Source organism: Vipera berus (assembly GCF_964194415.1).
Source record: "Vipera berus genome assembly, chromosome: 17".
In the NCBI taxonomy this organism is placed as follows: domain Eukaryota; kingdom Metazoa; phylum Chordata; class Lepidosauria; order Squamata; family Viperidae; genus Vipera; species Vipera berus.
In genome coordinates this window covers 3954090-3971589 of record NC_138220.1, presented here as the reverse complement: position 1 = coordinate 3971589, position 17500 = coordinate 3954090, and the positions used below count along the sequence as shown (strand labels likewise).

The 17500-nt window shown below is 49.0% G+C and overlaps 1 protein-coding gene across 2 annotated transcripts; it reads right to left on the bottom strand.

Moving 5' to 3' along the window:
* Positions 1-2944: 2944 nt before the first annotated feature.
* On the bottom strand, positions 2945-13681 carry H6PD (hexose-6-phosphate dehydrogenase/glucose 1-dehydrogenase). 2 transcript variants are annotated; one of them, XM_081341600.1, is made up of 5 exons: positions 13635-13681; positions 10038-10678; positions 7897-8014; positions 6217-6486; positions 2945-5827 (listed from the first exon to the last, which is right to left on the bottom strand). In XM_081341600.1, the coding sequence occupies exons 2-5, from the start codon at positions 10665-10667 to the stop codon at positions 4470-4472; spliced, it is 2376 nt and encodes a 791-aa protein (XP_081197726.1). In that variant the 5' UTR covers positions 10668-10678; positions 13635-13681; the 3' UTR covers positions 2945-4469. The 2 variants fall into 2 exon arrangements, with proteins under 2 accessions (XP_081197726.1, XP_081197725.1); XM_081341599.1 differs by lacking the exon at positions 13635-13681 and adding an exon at positions 12783-13202.
* Between the last annotated feature and the right edge of the window lie 3819 nt (positions 13682-17500).

The following is a 17500-nucleotide window of genomic DNA, read 5'->3' as shown; positions in this document are numbered from 1 at the left end:
ACACAGAGTCCTGCGCATCCCTTGCCTGCAAAGCACACACAGGGACAGGGACAGGGGGAGAGAGAGAGAGAGGGAGAGGGAGAGAGAGAGAGAGAGAGAGAGAGAGAGAGAGAGAGAGAGAGGACAACACACACACACACACACACACACACACACAGCCCTACGCATCCCCTGCCTGCAAAGGGACAGGGACAGGGAGAGAGAGAGAGAGAAAGAGAGAGAGAGAGAGAGAGAGAGAGAGAGAGAGAGAGAGAGAGAGAGAGAGAGAGAGAGAGAAGACAACACACACACACACACACACACACACACACACAAAGCCCTACGCATCCCCTGCCTGCAAAGGGACAGGGACAGGGAGAGAGAGAGAGAGAGAGAGAGAGAGAGAGAGAGAGAGAGAGAGGACAACACACACACACACACAGAGACACACACAGCCCTGCGCATCACTTGCCTGCAAAGCACACACAGGGACAGGGACAGGGACAGGGAGAGAGAGAGAGAGAGAGAGAGAGAGAGAGAGAGAGAGAGAGAGAGAGAGAGAGAGAGAGAGAGAGAGAGAGAGAGAGAGAAGACAACACACACACACACACACACACACACACACACACAGCCCTACGCATCCCCTGCCTCCGCCTTGGCACGGATTGCAACTGCCGCCCAACTTGCTGGGGAGGAATCGAATTGAACTGAATTGATTAAATTTATATGCCACTCTTCTCCCTAAGGACTCGGATAAAAGCTTTTTTTTCAGCCCGTTGGTGCGGCTGGCTACACTCCTGTATCTCCTACCACCGGAGGGTAGGAGAGTCAAGAGATACCGTCCAGGGTGTGAGTCGTCCCTGAGAACCTTCCTCACACTTCCAAGGCAGCGAGCCCTGGCGAGGTCATCCAGTGGTGTCAGGGGACAGCCCACGATGTCTTGGGCTGTGCTCACCACCTTCTGTAATGCCTTCCTGTCCGCGGGTGTCAGACCAGCATTGTTGTTGTTAGCTGCGAAGTCGTGTCTGACCCATCGCGACCCTATGGACGACGTTCCTCCAGGCCTTCCTGTCCTCTACCATCTTCTGGAGTCCATTTAAGCTCACGCCTACTGCTTCGGTGGCTCCATCCAGCCACCTCGTTCTCCATCGTCCCCTTCTTCTCTTGCCCTCAACCTTTCCCAGCATTCGGCTCTTCTCCAGTGAGTCCTTCCTTCTCATTAGGCGGCCCAAGGATTTGAGTTTCAGCTTCAGGATCTGGCCTTCTAAAGAGCAGTCAGGGTGGATCTCCTCTAGGACTGACCGGTTTGATCGCCTTGCAGTCCGAGGGACTCGCAGGAGTCTTCTCCAGCACCAGAGTTCAAAGGCCTCAATTCTTCGGCGCTCAGCCTTTCTTATGGTCCAGACCAGCATACCAAACCACAATACGTGAGGACGCTCTCTACAGTAGACCGGTAAAAGAGAGGGTCATTAGCCGTTGTTCTACCCTGAGAAAGTGAAGCCTCTGTTGGGCCTTTCTGGCCACCTGGGTTGTGTTAACTTTCCAGGTCAGATCTTCACAGAGGTATAGGGACGGTTCCCTTTTTGCGACTTTTTCTGACCGTAAAAGTTTCACTTAACGAGCTTGTGACTAACTGAACAACTGCAGTGCTTCATTTAACATCAGCGGGGCTGATTTTTTTTCCTGCAGCAAAAAAAAAAAAAAGTGTTGTGACGCTTGGCTGGACTTTGTAAATCAACACCACACAAATGTTGCCAGCTTTCCTTTCATCTTCCTCCAAGGAAAAAATGAAGGAAAAGTTACATTTTAAACCATCGTTCCTTTACTTTAAATTGAGCAAGTTTGGGGGGGTTTTCCCCCCTGCCCTGAAAGATGGCAGATTCCTTTTATATGTACAACAACTTTTTAACACTTCCTGCTTCTCAAAATTTCAATGGTTTGCTGAATCCTAAAACAAAGCCAAAACTTTTTTTTTCTTCCCCCAGGCTCTGTTGGAAGTATTAAGGGCAGACATGAACTGACCTGGCTGCATGTTCCCAAGAGTTAAAAACATAAAATGGGGAATTTTAAGTTTCTAGTCCTGAGTGAACTGATTTAAAAAGGAAACATGGCTTTTTTTTAAGCCACTGGCAAATCTCAACATAAGTGCTATTCAACTGGTGAATCGCTTCTCTTGTGGCCTTAATACCCTTTTTTCTCGAAAAATGCTTGCCTTTCCACTGTTAACTGCACATCAGCCCTGTGAGGCGGTCCCAAAGACACTTAGCAAACTTCCGGGCTGCTCTCTTTAGCAAAACCTCCATGGTCCAAGGCAGTATCTCTGCCGGTATTACAGCAGCAGGAAGCTAGGACTGCTGGGATAGCACCAGATCGGGGAAGTCCAATGTAAAGTGATGGCAGGGAAGTAGAAATATACCCATTTTATGGATGGTGCGCCGAGAGGCTGAGGCTGTCCGGTCACCGTAGCCGTGCACCGTGGATTAGCCAACTCTTTGCCAGCGTCAGAGATTGTCTCTTTCCTTCCATTTGGCACAAATGAGTTTGTTCTTCCTTATCTCCCAGCAGCGGAGAGTTCAGGACTGTTGTGTCCCAGCAAAGGTTGTTGTTTTCTTGCGTGCACCACCCGACCAATGCCAAGCGTGAACTCCCCGTGACGGATGTCACCAGCGGCTGCCAATCTGACTCAAGGAAACAGCATTTTGCTGACCTTCGGAGTGGTTTTTCTCGCAACAGGCTTTACGTTTTCCCCACCACCGCTGCACAAAAAAATACGTAACCGCCCACGCAACACTGGACAGGCTTTGCATGTACTGGAGGCACAACAGCTGGGCTGCTTTAAACTGAAACACACCATTCACACACACCCTGGCGCTTAGTGGAACGGAAGCGACCTTCATCCCCAGGTTCTCAAACAGAGCCTCCCTAGCAGCAGGCAGTCTACCAAACCAAATACACAGCCAGAGAATGCGAGAGCAAAAACGGTTTATTGCAAAAAAAAAATTTTTTTTTTTTACAAAATTTAAAAACTCATTTCGGGCGTATAAATGCCGCCGAACACCGATCCTCTGGGAAAAAAAGGAAGATTTAGTGTAAAAAAATATCAGCAGTCTTCAAAATCACAAGTGGAAAACACCAGTTTAAATCAGTTTTAAAAAAAACCTGGCCACTTTATGTGGTGTGGACCTCAACTCCCAGAATTCCTCAGGCTGGCTGGGGAATTCTGGGAGTTGAAGTCCACACACTTTAAGTGGCCCAGCTTCAAAATACCATAGCAGGAAAAAAAAAGCTGTTTAAGGCACTTTCTTATTATTGCAGAAATGCCATCCAACGTAATCCATCACTGGTTTAAATTCAGAAGACGCCAACGTGCTTTGTCTCATCCTTTTATGCTACCGTAGCCTTCTGTAAGTTGCTGCCCTCCAGCCTTGAAGGATTACAGTCCCCATCATCCCCACCCACCCATTGTTTGCTGTTTCTCATTGGGGTTTTTTTTGCAAAACATTCTATCCTGGAAATAAAAATTCTGAAAAGGTAGGAAATGGCTCTACCTGGTGGCGGTAGAATCACATTTCTCTATTTTATTTTATTTTATTTTATTTTCCACTTGCCCCAACTCAATTTTAGCAACTGTTTTGACACCAAATCAACACCAGGTTGCAAGATAAATCTCCTATCTAAAGCAGAATTGTGCCGATTTGAACTGGAAGGGCACCAGCGAAGTTGGCAAAACTTTGCTTGCAATCTCTTGCAATCTCTTAAAACTCAGCCCAGCCTCTACAGGCCAAAACCAACCTGCCTTTTTCCATGCCTGGTGTTGGCACACAGCTGGGCATCCATCTACCCGCTCACTTTGCCTAATCGTATCCCAAAAGTGAATTTCTGGCAGTAGATGTCTTTGCATTGCAGAATATGTTTTTTTTAAAAACCTGGGATTAAACTGCAGATAGGCCTGTGAGGTAGGTTGTTTAATATATAAACTCATGGTGGGTGGGGGCAGAATTGAGGCACATAGCAAACTTGTACCTTGACCAGGAGAGTAAAAAGAACTGACAGATATTTCCTACCTCTCCCAATCTTCCACCTGAAGGCTTCCAGAGGCCAGACTGAGCCAGCGGAACTCAGCGCCACAAGGTGTGGTGGTGAATGGCCTCTCTGATGGCTCAATTAACCAGAATTAGATAAATTAATGAGGGAGGAGGCCTTCAAGGAGGACTGCACATTCTTTGAATGAAGCTTACAAAGGATTCACAGCCTCAATCACAGCCACGGGGGAATTAGGCCACTTCCTGAGTGGTGAGAAAACCTGGCTGGCTGTTATTAGACAATTTAATGAGAAGAAAAACAGCTTAGCCTGCGGTGGTCCATTAAGTGTAAAAAAAAAAGGTGTGTTTGTTTTGCCTCAATTCATCCCCCAGACAATTTTCACACCACACTGTTGAGAAAGGCCAGGTTAAGTGTGTGTGTGGGGGAAACCCACAGCTTCCGAAAGATCACCCCATTAAGGAATCATAGTCAATATACCAGGATACCTGGCCTTTTTGGGGCTTCACGCCGGATATGGGCCATTTCCGGGGATCGTTCCCGGCCCGGCTGACAATGGAGACCGTCTCGTGTTTGCTTTTCCCCATAACTAAGACCGACACCTGTCTGGCTTTGTTGATAAGCGGCAAAGTGATTGTCATGCGCTGGTGAGGTTTCGTGGGACTCTCGGCGAAAATGACGTCTTTATCCCCCTCGAGGCCGACCGAGCCCGGGAAGAGGGAGGCCGTGTGCCCGTCGGTGCCCATTCCCAGAATAACCAGGTCAAAGCTGGAGTTGGCCACCAAGGCCCCAATCTCGTTGGCGTACAGCTCCGGGCCTCGGTCGCCCTCCACGCAAAGCCTCCGGTTAAGATGCACGGGCATCGGATGGATGTTGAAATAAGGAATCCGCACGTACTGGAGTAAGTGCTGGTGCAGCTGGCCGAAATTCGATTCCGGATCGGCCAGCGGGACGCAGCGCTCGTCCACCAGCCACAAATGCGTCTGCTTCCAGGGGAAGCCGTAGCAGTGCCTGCTGAGTTGTCGGAACAAGGCCAAGGGGCTCGATCCGCCCGAAAGCGCCAAGTGGAATTCGCCGCTCCTCCGGATGGCGGCCAGCGCCGCGGTTTCAATGTCGGACGCCAGACGGCCAATGAGGTCGTCTGCCCAGGCGGTAATCAACTGGCTCTCTCGAAATGTGGAGAGCAGGGTCTGGAATCTCTCTGCGGTGTGTTTCTCCTCCAAGTCGATCACGTGAAGGGTCTCTCTGGCTAGGAAAGCCACTTCCTGGCCAGCCACCTCAAAATCCAGCAGGTGCCCATTTTCCCAACCACCGGGATACAGCCGGGGCGATTCGCGGCTCAGCTGATCCAGCAACGGGGACCAAAATGCCCACGAGGCCAGCAGATTCTCTGTGGTGATGAAGGATTCCTTTTTCCCATGATAGATCGCGGAGAGCAGGAAGGCATAAGCCTCCCTCTTGACGGTGGGCACATAGACGTGATAATCGGAGAGACTTTGTCCCCAAAGGCGCAGCTGAGGGCGATCCTGGAGCTCTTTCCAGGCGCCGCCTGGCATGGCTGGCTTAAAGAGGTTACGGCTGACGAGGATGGCGGGTGAATTCAGCTCCCCGTGCCCAATGTAGAAGATGATCTGTTTCGGCTTGCATTGGCTATGCTCGGCATCCCAGGTGCTCTCCGTCTGGACGCAGTGCGCCTGGTTTTTGAAGAGGATCCGGGCGTAGCTGACCCGTTCGTCAAGGACTTTTCCGGAAGTGAGGACGAAAGGCACCCCTTCCCAGCGCAGATTGTCCAAGTGGACCAGCACTCCTAAAATGACAAGAGAATGGAGGGGGGCTACAGGGCTTCTGACCCACAGACGCACACCCTCCCCACCGAGGCGGGGAAGACCAGGTTCGCGGGAGTTATAGTTTAGCCTCCAAGATAAAAACCCCAGCTGATGAACCAAAGTTTTTCCAAGTAGAATTAACCATTCTGCTCCACTGACCCCCCCCCAAAATCTCCAAGCGGGGGCTAATTACAAGCCCCATCATCCCCAACCGACAAAACCACCCGCTGCCTATCAAGGATTGCACTTACGTCTCTATAGGGCCACGAATTGGGGAAATACGTGTCAACTCCCGTCTCTAAGTTTTATCTTTTTTTTTTTCACACCCCCACCCCACCCCCACCCACCCTGCCTTGGGTGTCAGATTTACCTGCAAACGTTGGGGTTTTGGTGAAGTGGTCCTGCCCTTTCTGAAGCTCCTCCCTCACCTGGGCGCCGTACGCCTCGTACTGGCCAATCACGGCGCTGGTTTTTTCCAAGCTTCGCAAGGAGGAGAAAGCGGCAAGTTTGCTTTGGAGAACGTCTCCCGCGCTGGTGAGGTTGGCCGGCAGCTCCATGGCGAGAGACATCAGGATTTCGGTGAGATGGTTCTGGTGCATGTCGCGGAGGACCCCGTACTGTTCGTAAAACTCCGTGCGATCTGGGCAAAGCAGAAACAGTGGCTGTGAGAAGCCCCAGCCAGAGCGCCGAGCCCAGGTTATAATCGCCGTACCGATTAATCGGCAGAATTAAAAGCTTTCCCCCGCTTAGCAGGCCATTTGCAAAATTATTCATCCCCGCTCGGCAAGCTATGGAAGACTGCGCACCCCGCCTCTCTTCCCGGACGGTTCTTTGGCCTCCCTCCGCACCCTACTGTGGGATCACCTGGTGGCCTCCTGTTCAAGGACTGCGGTACCTGGGCCCATCCCTACTTAGCTTTTGGGAACCCCTGAAGGCCACCTAGCTCAGCAAAGAGTGAGAAACGAGTCAGTGGAGTTCAGACAGACTCTCCTGCTGTAGTGTCCTTCAGAAAGGTGAGAAAAATCAGTTTTGGTCACTCCGGTTTTGTACTGCACCCAGGAAGAGGGAAAGAATTTTTGCCCAGCCAGTTTCTCCAACTCAAAAGAAAGAAAAGGGAAAAAAACATTAAGGGCTATACTGCAAGCAAACACACGGCCCATTTTCCTGTCCTTCAACAAACGATCGCTTGCAGAGGAGCACGCACCAAGAATTCCCTCCTTGTTCCCCAGCCAGATTAAAAAAAAACAAAAAACCCCGGAATTTGCCAAGCTTAAAATGATTATTTTAGGAAATGGGACGCTTGTTGCCTTTAATAACATAATGCATTGCTGGCAACGTGCACAGCCCAGGCGCATGTCTGAGACAGCAGAAAAACGAAGCTGGCGGAGAGCCAACACCATCCTGGGTGCCGCCGGGCACAGGAAAACAGCAGCGTGGTAAGTTTTGCCCACCACGGCGACTTCCCGAGGCTTCCCAAGCGATCTCTCTGTTGACTTTCCACGGGCAAAATGAAGGCGCTTTGATCATTCCGCAACGGCTCTTCCTGTGCAATTAAGGTTAAGTCACTAGTCCTCATGGTTTTTCATAAAGGGCTGATTGCCACAATCGCACAGGATATCCTCTCATTAAGACTCAGGCCACTGGAATTCCACTCTATGATCGTGGAAAGCGACCGGCAGGCATAAAATAAAAAGCCAATCGAATGAAAACGCGGGACTCTTTCCCGCAGCTTTTACCTGGCCTGCTAAGGAAGGGCAAATGCCTGAATCGAGCGAAAATAAAAGAGAGTTTAATGAGTCGCTGAAGGCAGCCGATCCAAACTGCAGGTGTCTGAATTAAATGGAAAAAAAGACATTAAGTTGAAAACGTTAAGGGAACTGCGGTGTGGAAAGGCTGAAGCGTCCATCCAAACCCCCCCCCCCCAAAAACAACAACAACAACAACCCGGAAATCGGTATTGCTTGTGGAAAATTCATTTACATTAATAATGAAATCGTTAAGTCCGCCTCCCTCTGATTCTTCCTCCCAACCCAAATGGATGCCCACGTACTTTTGACGTCCACCGTCTCTTTCAGAACAATTTCCACACGTTCCACGTGATGCTGGTTCCAGAGAGGGCCCAGTTTTTCCCGGTTCTGATCCCGGAAGGGTAAAATGTGAGCTACCACCTTCAAGAATGGGAGAACAAAGGGAAAATTTGCATATTTTTTGGGAAAAATAAAAAAAAGAAAAGAAACCATACCGGAAGCCTCTCTTTTCTAGGGATGGATCTTGCAAGCCAGTTGTGTCAAAGACCCAACTCCGATCCATTTCACATTTAAATTCGAAGATCTAATCAAATTCTCTTCTGATCAGCCCTCCAAATGATTGATTAGGCCTTTAATAAAAGTTGCATTTGGTTCTGTGGTGGGTAAAATTTGGGGAGCAAATTAAGCAGAGGGATTTCCGAATTCCCCCATCAGAAATACGCCTGATTGGCTAGAAGTTGGATCCCGATTAGTTCGGAGCGCGATTCAAACATTTGGGAAGCTAAGCTTCTCCGTTACGGTAAGTCCTCCACTTACGGTCAGGTTTCTGTCGCTAAGTGAGACATTTGCTAAGTGAGTTTTGCTCCATTTTACGACTTCTGTTGCTGCAGTTAAGTTAGCAACACGGTTGTTAAGTGGATCTGGCTTCCCCATTGACGTCGGAAGGCCGTAAAAGGGGGATCGTGTGACACCCCCCCCGGGACGCTGCGACCGTCGTAAATATGAGTCAGTTGCCAAGTGTTTGAATTTTGATCACGTGACCACCGGGGATGCTGCAAAAGTCCTAAGTGTGCAAAAAATAGTCCTACGTCATTTTTTTCAGCCCTGCTGTAACTTCAAACGCTCGCTAAACAATCTGTTGTAAGTTGAGGACTGCCTGTCTTAACAAAACTATAGGTACGTGTTTGAAGAAAAGAGAAAACTTACTTAGTTACTTACTCAATGTCAGGCTTTTGTTGCGCTTTTCTATGTCTAAACCCAATAAACCCCTCCCTTACATCCTAGACGCACTCTGCACGTACCCAGAGGCCCCCTTCCTCTTGATTTCTGTATAGAGATGAAAATACCAACTTTTGGCCCCTTGTTAAAGCCAAATTATCCAATTTCCAGGCAAGATCTCCTCTCTCCCACAGCCAACAACAACATGCTTCCATCCCTGCCTTGCAGAATGACGGATCCTTCTCAAACCAGGAAAAAACAACAAGGGGGAGTGGGGGGGGGAAACTTCGAAGAAGAGAAGTGAAAATTGCAGGCTTTGTGGCCAGCTTATCAAATTAAAAGCCTCGCGTGGGGAAATTTTGGAATTTGACAGCCCAGCAGAGACGGGAGGCCAAAAAAACAAAACAAAACAAAAAAAACCTCTTACTCAACAAAACTGAAGTGAAAACCTTGGGATTCCTGGCACGGCGGTTTGGTTTCTCATTCTGTCTTTTTGCACACTCACTCCCCGACAACACACTCTCCAGCACACAACTGCAGTGGGTTAGCTCACGGGGCGGGGGGGCGGGGGACCCCAAATTAAATAAAATCACCCTCGTTTTCCTACTGTAAGAAGGTCAAAAAAGACCCCTTTTGTCCGAAAGATAAAAGGCTTCCTGCCTGAGCAGGGGGTCAGACTAGATGACCTCCAAGGTCCCTTCCAACTCTTATTCTATTCTATTCTATTCTATTCTATTCTATTCTATTCTATTCTATTCTATCCCTATATTCTATTCTATTCTATTCTATTCTATTCTATTCTATTCTATTCTATTCTATTCTATTCTATTCTATTCCTATTTTCTATTCTATTCTATTCTATTCTATTCCTATTCCTATTCTATTCTTTTTATTTCTTTTTATACTGTGCTTTTATTTCCCATAAGCTGCCCCGAGTTACCGCTGAACGAGCAGGTGGCAAATATAAATTGTCTAAATAAATAAATAAATAAGCCTCTTAATCACTCTACAAGCTCCTCTGGCTGGGGATGATGTACGCTGAACTTCAACGCCTCTCGGCAAAAGCCAGAGTCACGCCTCTTAAAAAGCGTCAATCCCCCCCCCGCCCCGTCCCCCCCCTTGCTGCTGGATTCCCCTCCCGATCAAGCCAGGATTCCTCCTCTCCTCCATCCCAGATGTTGCAATGGACAATTCAAAGCCCGTCAAGAGTCTCCTCCCATCTCACCTGCTTGCCCAGGTAATGATCCACCCGGTAAATCTCCTCTTCGCGGAAGACCTTCGCCAGCTCCTCGGCCAGCCGTTGCGCAGACAACCAATCGTGGCCAAAGGGTTTCTCCAGCACCACCCGCAACCAGGCGCCGGAAGGAGGCCTACAGCTGCTGTTAATGTGCCGGGCAATTTCGGCGTAGGCGAACGGCGGCACGGAGAGGTAAAAGATGCGTCCTCTTTCCACCAGCTCCTCTTGAGCAAGGCTGGTCTCAATGCCCTGGCTGAACTTGGCGTAGTCTTCTGCCCCTTTCAACTGGTGGTACTCGGTTAATTTCAAGAACTGGTCCTTTAGCACCGCACATCTGTCGGGCGGCACCTCTGGCGAGCAGGCCAGTTTTTTCAAGGGCTCATACATCAGCCTGCGCCCCACCTCGGGCTCCTGCTGAGCGGCCCCATAGAAAGCGAAAGTGTGCCCGTTGGCCACTTCGTCCAGGTAAAGCTGGAACAGGCTCTGCCACAGGTATTTTTTGGCCAAATCCCCCGTGGCCCCCACGAGGACGATGGAAATGTGGCCCCGAGATTCCCTGCTTTCAGCGGGGAAAATCCCCCAGATGACGATCACGGCCAGGGTCCCTTGAAAAAGCATCGTTAAGCGCTCTGGAAAGAAAGGGAAGGAATAGAAAAGGAATTTTTTTTTTCAAAGTCAGGAAGAAGAGAGAGAGAAAACAAAACAACAACATTTGCATCTTTGGACTTAAGGCTTCGGACCGTTTCAATGATCAGCTCTGTACCCCCGGCGAGGCAACAAATTTCAATTTCACATTTGCTGGCTCGGCGTTAAGATATTCTTGAGCAAAAAAAAAAAAAAGCATTTGTTGCAAGCGTGCTTCGTAGGCCAACAGGTTTCCTGGTGCAAAAAAAAAAGAGAAGCAAGATTTTCATTGTTTACATTCCTGTTTAATCCTATGTGTTGGAAATCTGCACACAGGCAGTCCTTGACTTAACGAACCACAATGGAGCCTCAAATTTCTGCCGCTAAGCGAGACAGTTTGTTAAGGGAACGTTGTCCCGTGTTGAAGTCCACGAGTCATAAAAGAGCCAAGGTTGCCTACCCCTGTTGTAGACGATTGCACAGATGTGATGTAGGAAACAAAAGCCAGGATGATCTTTTACTCGCAACGATCCGGGAGCTTGTCAACACCTCCACTGAGGTTCAGTCCGAATCTCTCCTTCCTGTCTAAATTGTATATTATATGTTTACTTCGAATTTATGAAAAAGGCCGATTGATCAGCCTTATACAGAAACTGGCCATTAATGCTTCCTTGCTTTCAACACTCCAACGGTCCAACGGTTAGTTAAACAGAAATCCCACAGATTAAAAAATAAATCAGCATTTCCTGGTGCAGAAGCCACCCTCTCAGAAGGCAAAGAAAAAGAAATATATTAAATAGCAGTTAGAAAGTCCGGGCACACCTTCACTGATCTAAGCTGGGTTCACACAACACATTTAACTCAGATCAGTGAGAAAGTCAGTTGGCCACGTGTGGAAAACTAGCCTTAATTAGATTGCTCAATTGAACCCTGGTTTCGTAGTTGATTGTTTAAGCTGCTACGCAACTTTAGTCCCTTTGATTCTTTGCACCAGGCTCACTCAGAAATGGGTTCATTTCCGAACCTAGTTTTTATTTTATTTTAAAAAAGGTTGTTTTAAACCAGCCCATCTTTGTAGTCCGGAAGTTCTGATTTTGTTTTTGTTTATTTCTCTCTCTCCCCCCCCCCCCCATTTCAGCTGCTCCCAGTCCCTTCTGAATGGGCAGAAAAGTGACACATTTTTTAAAAATATGTTTTTTGTTTTGGAGCCAGCAAAAGGATTGGGCACCTTAAAAACTGCCCATTGCGCTGAGGTTTCGGAGCAACAGTTGCCAAGGGTTGCCACAAACATTTGCAATAGTTAGATAGAAAGATAGATAGATAGATAGATAGAAAGATAGATAGATAGATAGATAGATAGATAGATAGATAGATAGATAGACAGACAGACAGACAGACAGACAGACAGACAGACAGACAGACAGAGAGAGAGAGAGAGCAGGCCTGTTTTCGCACCACGACCCGGCTTTTCTCAGACTGACAGTTGCCAAGTCTTGCCATAAACATTTGCAATAGTTAGATAGAAAGATAGATAGATAGATAGATAGATAGATAGATAGATAGATAGATAGATAGATAGATAGATGATAGATAGATAGACAGACAGACAGACAGACAGAGAGAGAGAGCAGGCCTGTTTTCGCACCACGACCCGGCTTTTCTCAGACTGACAGTTGCCAAGTCTTGCCATAAACATTTGCAATAGTTAGATAGATAGATAGATAGATAGATAGATAGATAGATAGATAGACAGACAGACAGACAGACAGACAGACAGATAGAGCAGGCCTGTTTTCGCACCACGACCCGGCTTTTCTCAGAGTGACAGTTGCCAAGTCTTGCCGTAAACATTTGGAACAAACAAACACACAAATCCAGTACGCAGCCTGTTTTGGCACCACAACCCCTGCTTTTCCCCCATGCACAACACCCGCCCCCAGCCCAATATTGGATACGGGTTGGCTTTGTCTATGCACACACACACGCTGCAGTGCGCTTTCAACAAACCCCAGTTTGAAAGAGTCAGCTTTCCCAAAGCATCCCCACCAGTCTGGGAAAAATTATGCAGCTGTTTGTTTTTTTGCTGAACATGGAAATTTTGCCTCTAACCTGTTTCCAGCTTAAGCCGCAGAACCAGTTGCAGAACCAGTTTGTCGGTCCCACCGCCGAGAGATCCCCCAACGCAAATTTTGAGAAGGCCACTTTCTGCTTGTGCAAATAAATCCACCAGGATCTTGCCAAGTGGATGTGACTTGGTTAATTGCTGACCTATTAAATGGAAGACTTGCACACAAGGTGCGCTTACGTACACCTGGAGGAGAGATTTCTAACAGAGATCAGAACACGCAAAAAGAAAATTACACCCATTTTTCCCAATTAAAACGGGAAGAAAGGAGTTTTTTGTTTGTTTTTTTTTTGTTTTAAAAAGACAAATTTAGGGAAAGATTGGGAGGCTGTGTGTACAAAGCCAGGAAAAAGTGGCGGGGGGGGGGCCCAGGTCGTGCATTGTTCAGGGAAAGCTTCCCCCACTCAGGATCTGGGTGCAAATCCGGAGGAGGAGGAGGGGGGGCACCCCTCATATCGGTTGCGCCCCATCCAACCATCCTTCCCCCCCCCTCCCCCTATTTCTCCCTTTGCAAGAGGCGCCTGCAAGAGGCGATCCGCTGGCAGGCAAGGCGGAAGTGGGCTTGCGAGTCGATTTTGGAAGGGATCCCGACGGCGCTCAGCCGCGCAAGGTGGCTGCGATCCTATCCAGCGGGCGCCTTTTGCAAAAGCGCTTGTTCCGAAGGGCGCAGGGGAAAATGCACGCCCAGGTTTGAAATAATTATTAATATTTATATATATATATATATATATTGCAATAGGAGAACGTGAAGAAGGCCCCCTCCCCTCTTGGCCAACCCATCCTTCCTTTCCTCCCCCCCCTTTGCATTTTTGCCCACGCAGGAAAAACCCACTCACCTCCCTCCCGCGGGCGGCGTTGGAGAAGCGCAAGGCGGAATCCGGGAAACGGGAGACGGCGCCAACGCGGAGATTTCTCCCTCGCCTTCTCTTGGCCGGGCAGCTCCGCCTCTTCTACCCAATGGCGAGTAGGAGGGAGGGGGTGAAAAAAAGCTTGCGGTTCACGTCGAGCCGGAGCGACCGATTGTGAAGCGGGCGGGCAAGCGAGTCTTCTCCCCTTGGTTCTGTTTTTATTCTTATTTTCATCTCCTTTCCCTCGGGTGTATTCATTCGGCGGCAACGAAGTGTAAACTTTGGGCCCAGGATGAAAGTATCCACCTACGTATTTACCGAGCAGTTGCGTTACTTGCTTGCCAACCAGACGCGGGTATGGAATTCCAGGTCCCATCATCCACCAGCCCCTGGGGGTAGGGCGTTATGGGAATCCAATCCCCGGGGGAATCTGTACATGCTCTTTATTTGCCTTCTGACACTATTTCTCCAAGAAGCGTTTAGCAGCCCGAGAGACTGGCATAACTTGCTGCGTTCACATTTGCTGCTTCTACAACTCTACCTCGTTGTGGTCTAGTGCATTGTTAAGTATAGCCCCTGTGGACGTCAAAGCATCATTTAGGGCCAGACACATACTGCAAACCAAGCTAGCCCTCGTAGCTTAATCCTACAGGGAATAAGCGGGCCACACCAAAGGTCGGGATTCCAGGCCTACCTGTAAGGAACGTTGTGTGAACAAATGCCAAACGGAGCGTTCGGATGAATTTCTCCTTTATTTAGGGGAAAAAATGGGTTTCCTGGGCTTCAGTGTGAACCGGGACTGATTTAAGCACCTTTAACTGAACAAGCCACGATGCCCTGGCTTCCTTCAGTTGTGCCTTAAACTATTGCAGGGTATGAAATATATCACGGTTTTGTGGTTAAGGGACGACCTTGCATTGCTGGCACTGAATTTCTCTCTCCTTCTTCTTAGGAACCTTGACAAGCTGCTCGACCTCTCCAGCAATGAGACGGTGGGTCTGCAAGCCCCCCCCCAACGCAGCCTGCAGAAGACTGCAGTGAATTGCGCAGGCGGCTAACATGTCCAGGGCTGCATTCTCTGCAGCTCAGAAAATGCTGCAGTTCTAGCAGGATGGTTAAAAAAAAAACAACCAACAATAGTAACAATGAATTAAATATGGCAAGTTTTCCTGTCCTTCCTGCCTTTTGGAGATGGGTTTAAGGCCCCACAAACACACACCCTTGCTGTGTGGGAGCTGGGAACCACAATTTCGCACTTTGGACAAGAACAGCTGCCTAGCTAAGCCGAAGTCCTTGGGAAGGACTCAATAGGTAGATAATAATGCCAGATCTAGGCTGAACATCTGGTTGACTGTGAGACTAGCCTTCTGTTCTGGTGAAAAGGAGGACTTGTGTGTGTGTGTGTGTTGTGTGTGTGACATGATAGCCATGTTCCAGTATTTCAGGGGTTGTCACAAAGAAGTGGGAGGGGGGTTTCAACTTATTCTCCAAAGCGCCTGAAGGCAGGACAAGAAGCAAAGGATGGAAACTAACCAAGGAGAGAAGCAAGGAGAAATTTCCCCGGCAGGGAGAATAATTAACCCGTGGAACGGCTTGCCACCAGATGTTGTTATAGGGTCTCCTGCTTGAGCGGGGGGCTGGACTAGAAGACCTCCAAGGTCCCTTTCCAGCTCTTGTTCATCCTGTCATTTCTGTTATTCTCTCTCATGTTATTGTCTGCGCTGGCAATCAGAGCCAGACTCAGGGTTGCCGATTGATTGGGACGTGGATTATTTGGGGCGCCAAGCTTCCTACGGTTTAGACCAGGGGTCTTCAAACTTGGCCCTTTTATGACTTGTGGACTTCAACTCCCAGAATTCCTCAGCCAGGCATGCTGGCTGAGGAATTCTGGGAGTTGAAGTCCACAAGTCATAAAAGGGCCAAGTTTGAAGACCCCTGGTTTATACATCTTATGTATTCAATTATTGGATGGCGGTTCCTTCGCTTGGGCTGCCTCACCAACCCTTTTCGTAAGGATTTGCAGGTGACCCTCTTTTGATTTTATTTTTATTTTTATTTTATTTATTTTTTTTCATTCGGTTCCTCTTTGAGAACTTTTATTCCAGGAGGCTTTGGCCCAACTCTTTAAGAAGTGCGAAACGGCAGCATCATCGCAATGCTTTCTGAGGGGCTTGCCAACCTCGGTTTGTCCACGCGTCGCAACGCAAAACCCTTTGTGTCTTTGCTCGGGGGGAGGGGGGGGAAACGGCCCCCTTCCACCAGCGTGGATTTCAGCGAAACCCCGTCTCTGGGCCCAGTGGGTCAAGAAACGTTCTTTTAAAGATGGCTCTTCTGGCACCCGCTTCAGTTGCCTACAGGAGAAGAGCGACAGAATAACGGAGCTGGAAGGGACCCCAGAGGTCCTCTAGTCCAGCCCCCCGCTCAAGCAGGAGGCCCTACACCGCTTCAGGCAAGTGGTTGTCCGCTCTCTGCTCAAAAAGCAAGGAAGAAGAACGTAAGGAACTTCGGATCCCACTTTTAACCTTGTTTAGACAGGCCAAGTTGATGGGAATCCCGCCTGCCAGATTTTTTTTTTTTTTTGCAGCCCTTCGGCTGCTGGAGGCTTGGCATTCACCGGAAGCAATTATTCCCCACCCCCACCCCTCCTCTCCAAAAATAGAGTTTTTAATCTATTTAATGCCTCCCTCCTCCTCCTCTTCCCCCCCCCCTTTCTTTTCATTCTCCTCCGATCTTCCTCGGCGGCTATCAGTCACTGTAAGAAGTCCACCCTCCCAAGAACTTCTCAAGCCACCGTGGGAAGAAGAAGACAGGGTCCCGACGAGGTGGCAGGTAATTGGGGAGGTGGTACAGGGGGAAGGGTGGGGGGTGGCCTGTCTGGGGGAACCTCGCTTTATGCCAGAAACTTTTCCAGTCCAGTCGGACGGGTTGGTTACGACTGGGGTCCCCCTGCCCTAAATCTTTTTTTTTTTAAAAAAAGATTTATTTCTTGCAGGCAAGGAGTCTCTCTCTGTTTCTCTTACACGCCCACCCACCCTTAAGATGGGTATTCCTTTCCCTTTTCTGAAGGCCAACTTTTGCTTTCAACAGGGGGGGGGGTTGACCTTGACGGGGCGGGCTTTGCGGGGAGCAGACCCTGTCTCCCCGCCCCCCCCTCCCCACTTTCTCTCGTGCTTCGATTTTCTGGGTCAGTAAGGAAAATGCCTCGGTGCATGCATGCCTGGACGGCTTTGAATGAATCAACCCCCCCCACCCCCCCACCCCAGCAGCATCAAGGAGAAGAAGGGAACAGTTGTGGCTCTGCTTTGCTGATTCTCTCCACACACACACACACACACACACACACACACACACCGATTTTTGATGCAGTCTCGCTGCAGAGGGGAAAGGAAAAGCTGCAGAGTGCTTCCACACACGCCCCCCCACTTCTCACCCCCCCCATATACACAGACACCGTTGCTGCAGAAGTAAAATGCATGATCAAGCTTTGGCTTGCCGGAAAGAGAAAGAGAGAGAGAGAGAGAGAGAGAGGGAGGGAGGGAGGGAGGGAGGGAGGGAGAGAGAGAGAGAGAGAGAGAGAGAGAGAGAGAGAGAGAGAGAAGGAGAAAATCTTCCTAATTTCCTGTATTTGGTCCTTCCTCTCTTTTGCCCTGCTTTGCACGCCCGGCTGGGCTGAAAAATGGGGGGGGGAAGTCAGGGTCCTCCAGCAGCCCGCTTACTCTTACATTTTTTTTTCTTCTTCCTTCTTCCTTCTCTTCAATTCCCCCCCACCCCCTGGATCCTTTGCAGTTGGGAGAAAAATCAACAGTTGAAGTCAGGAGGGCGAAGATCTCGTTGGTGGGTGGGGTGGTCTCAGG

Excerpts from the sequence above, each read along its gene's own strand:
- H6PD (XM_081341600.1), bottom strand. The coding sequence starts at position 10,667 with ATGCTTTTTCAAGGGACCCTGGCCGTGATCGTCATCTGGGGGATTTTC. Across the intron at positions 6,487-7,896 it reads AGAGACGGTGGACGTCAAAA|ATCGCACGGAGTTTTACGAA; the intron begins GTACGTGGGCAT and ends TGCTTTGCCCAG. Across the intron at positions 5,828-6,216 it reads CAAAACCCCAACGTTTGCAG|GAGTGCTGGTCCACTTGGAC; the intron begins GTAAATCTGACA and ends TTGTCATTTTAG.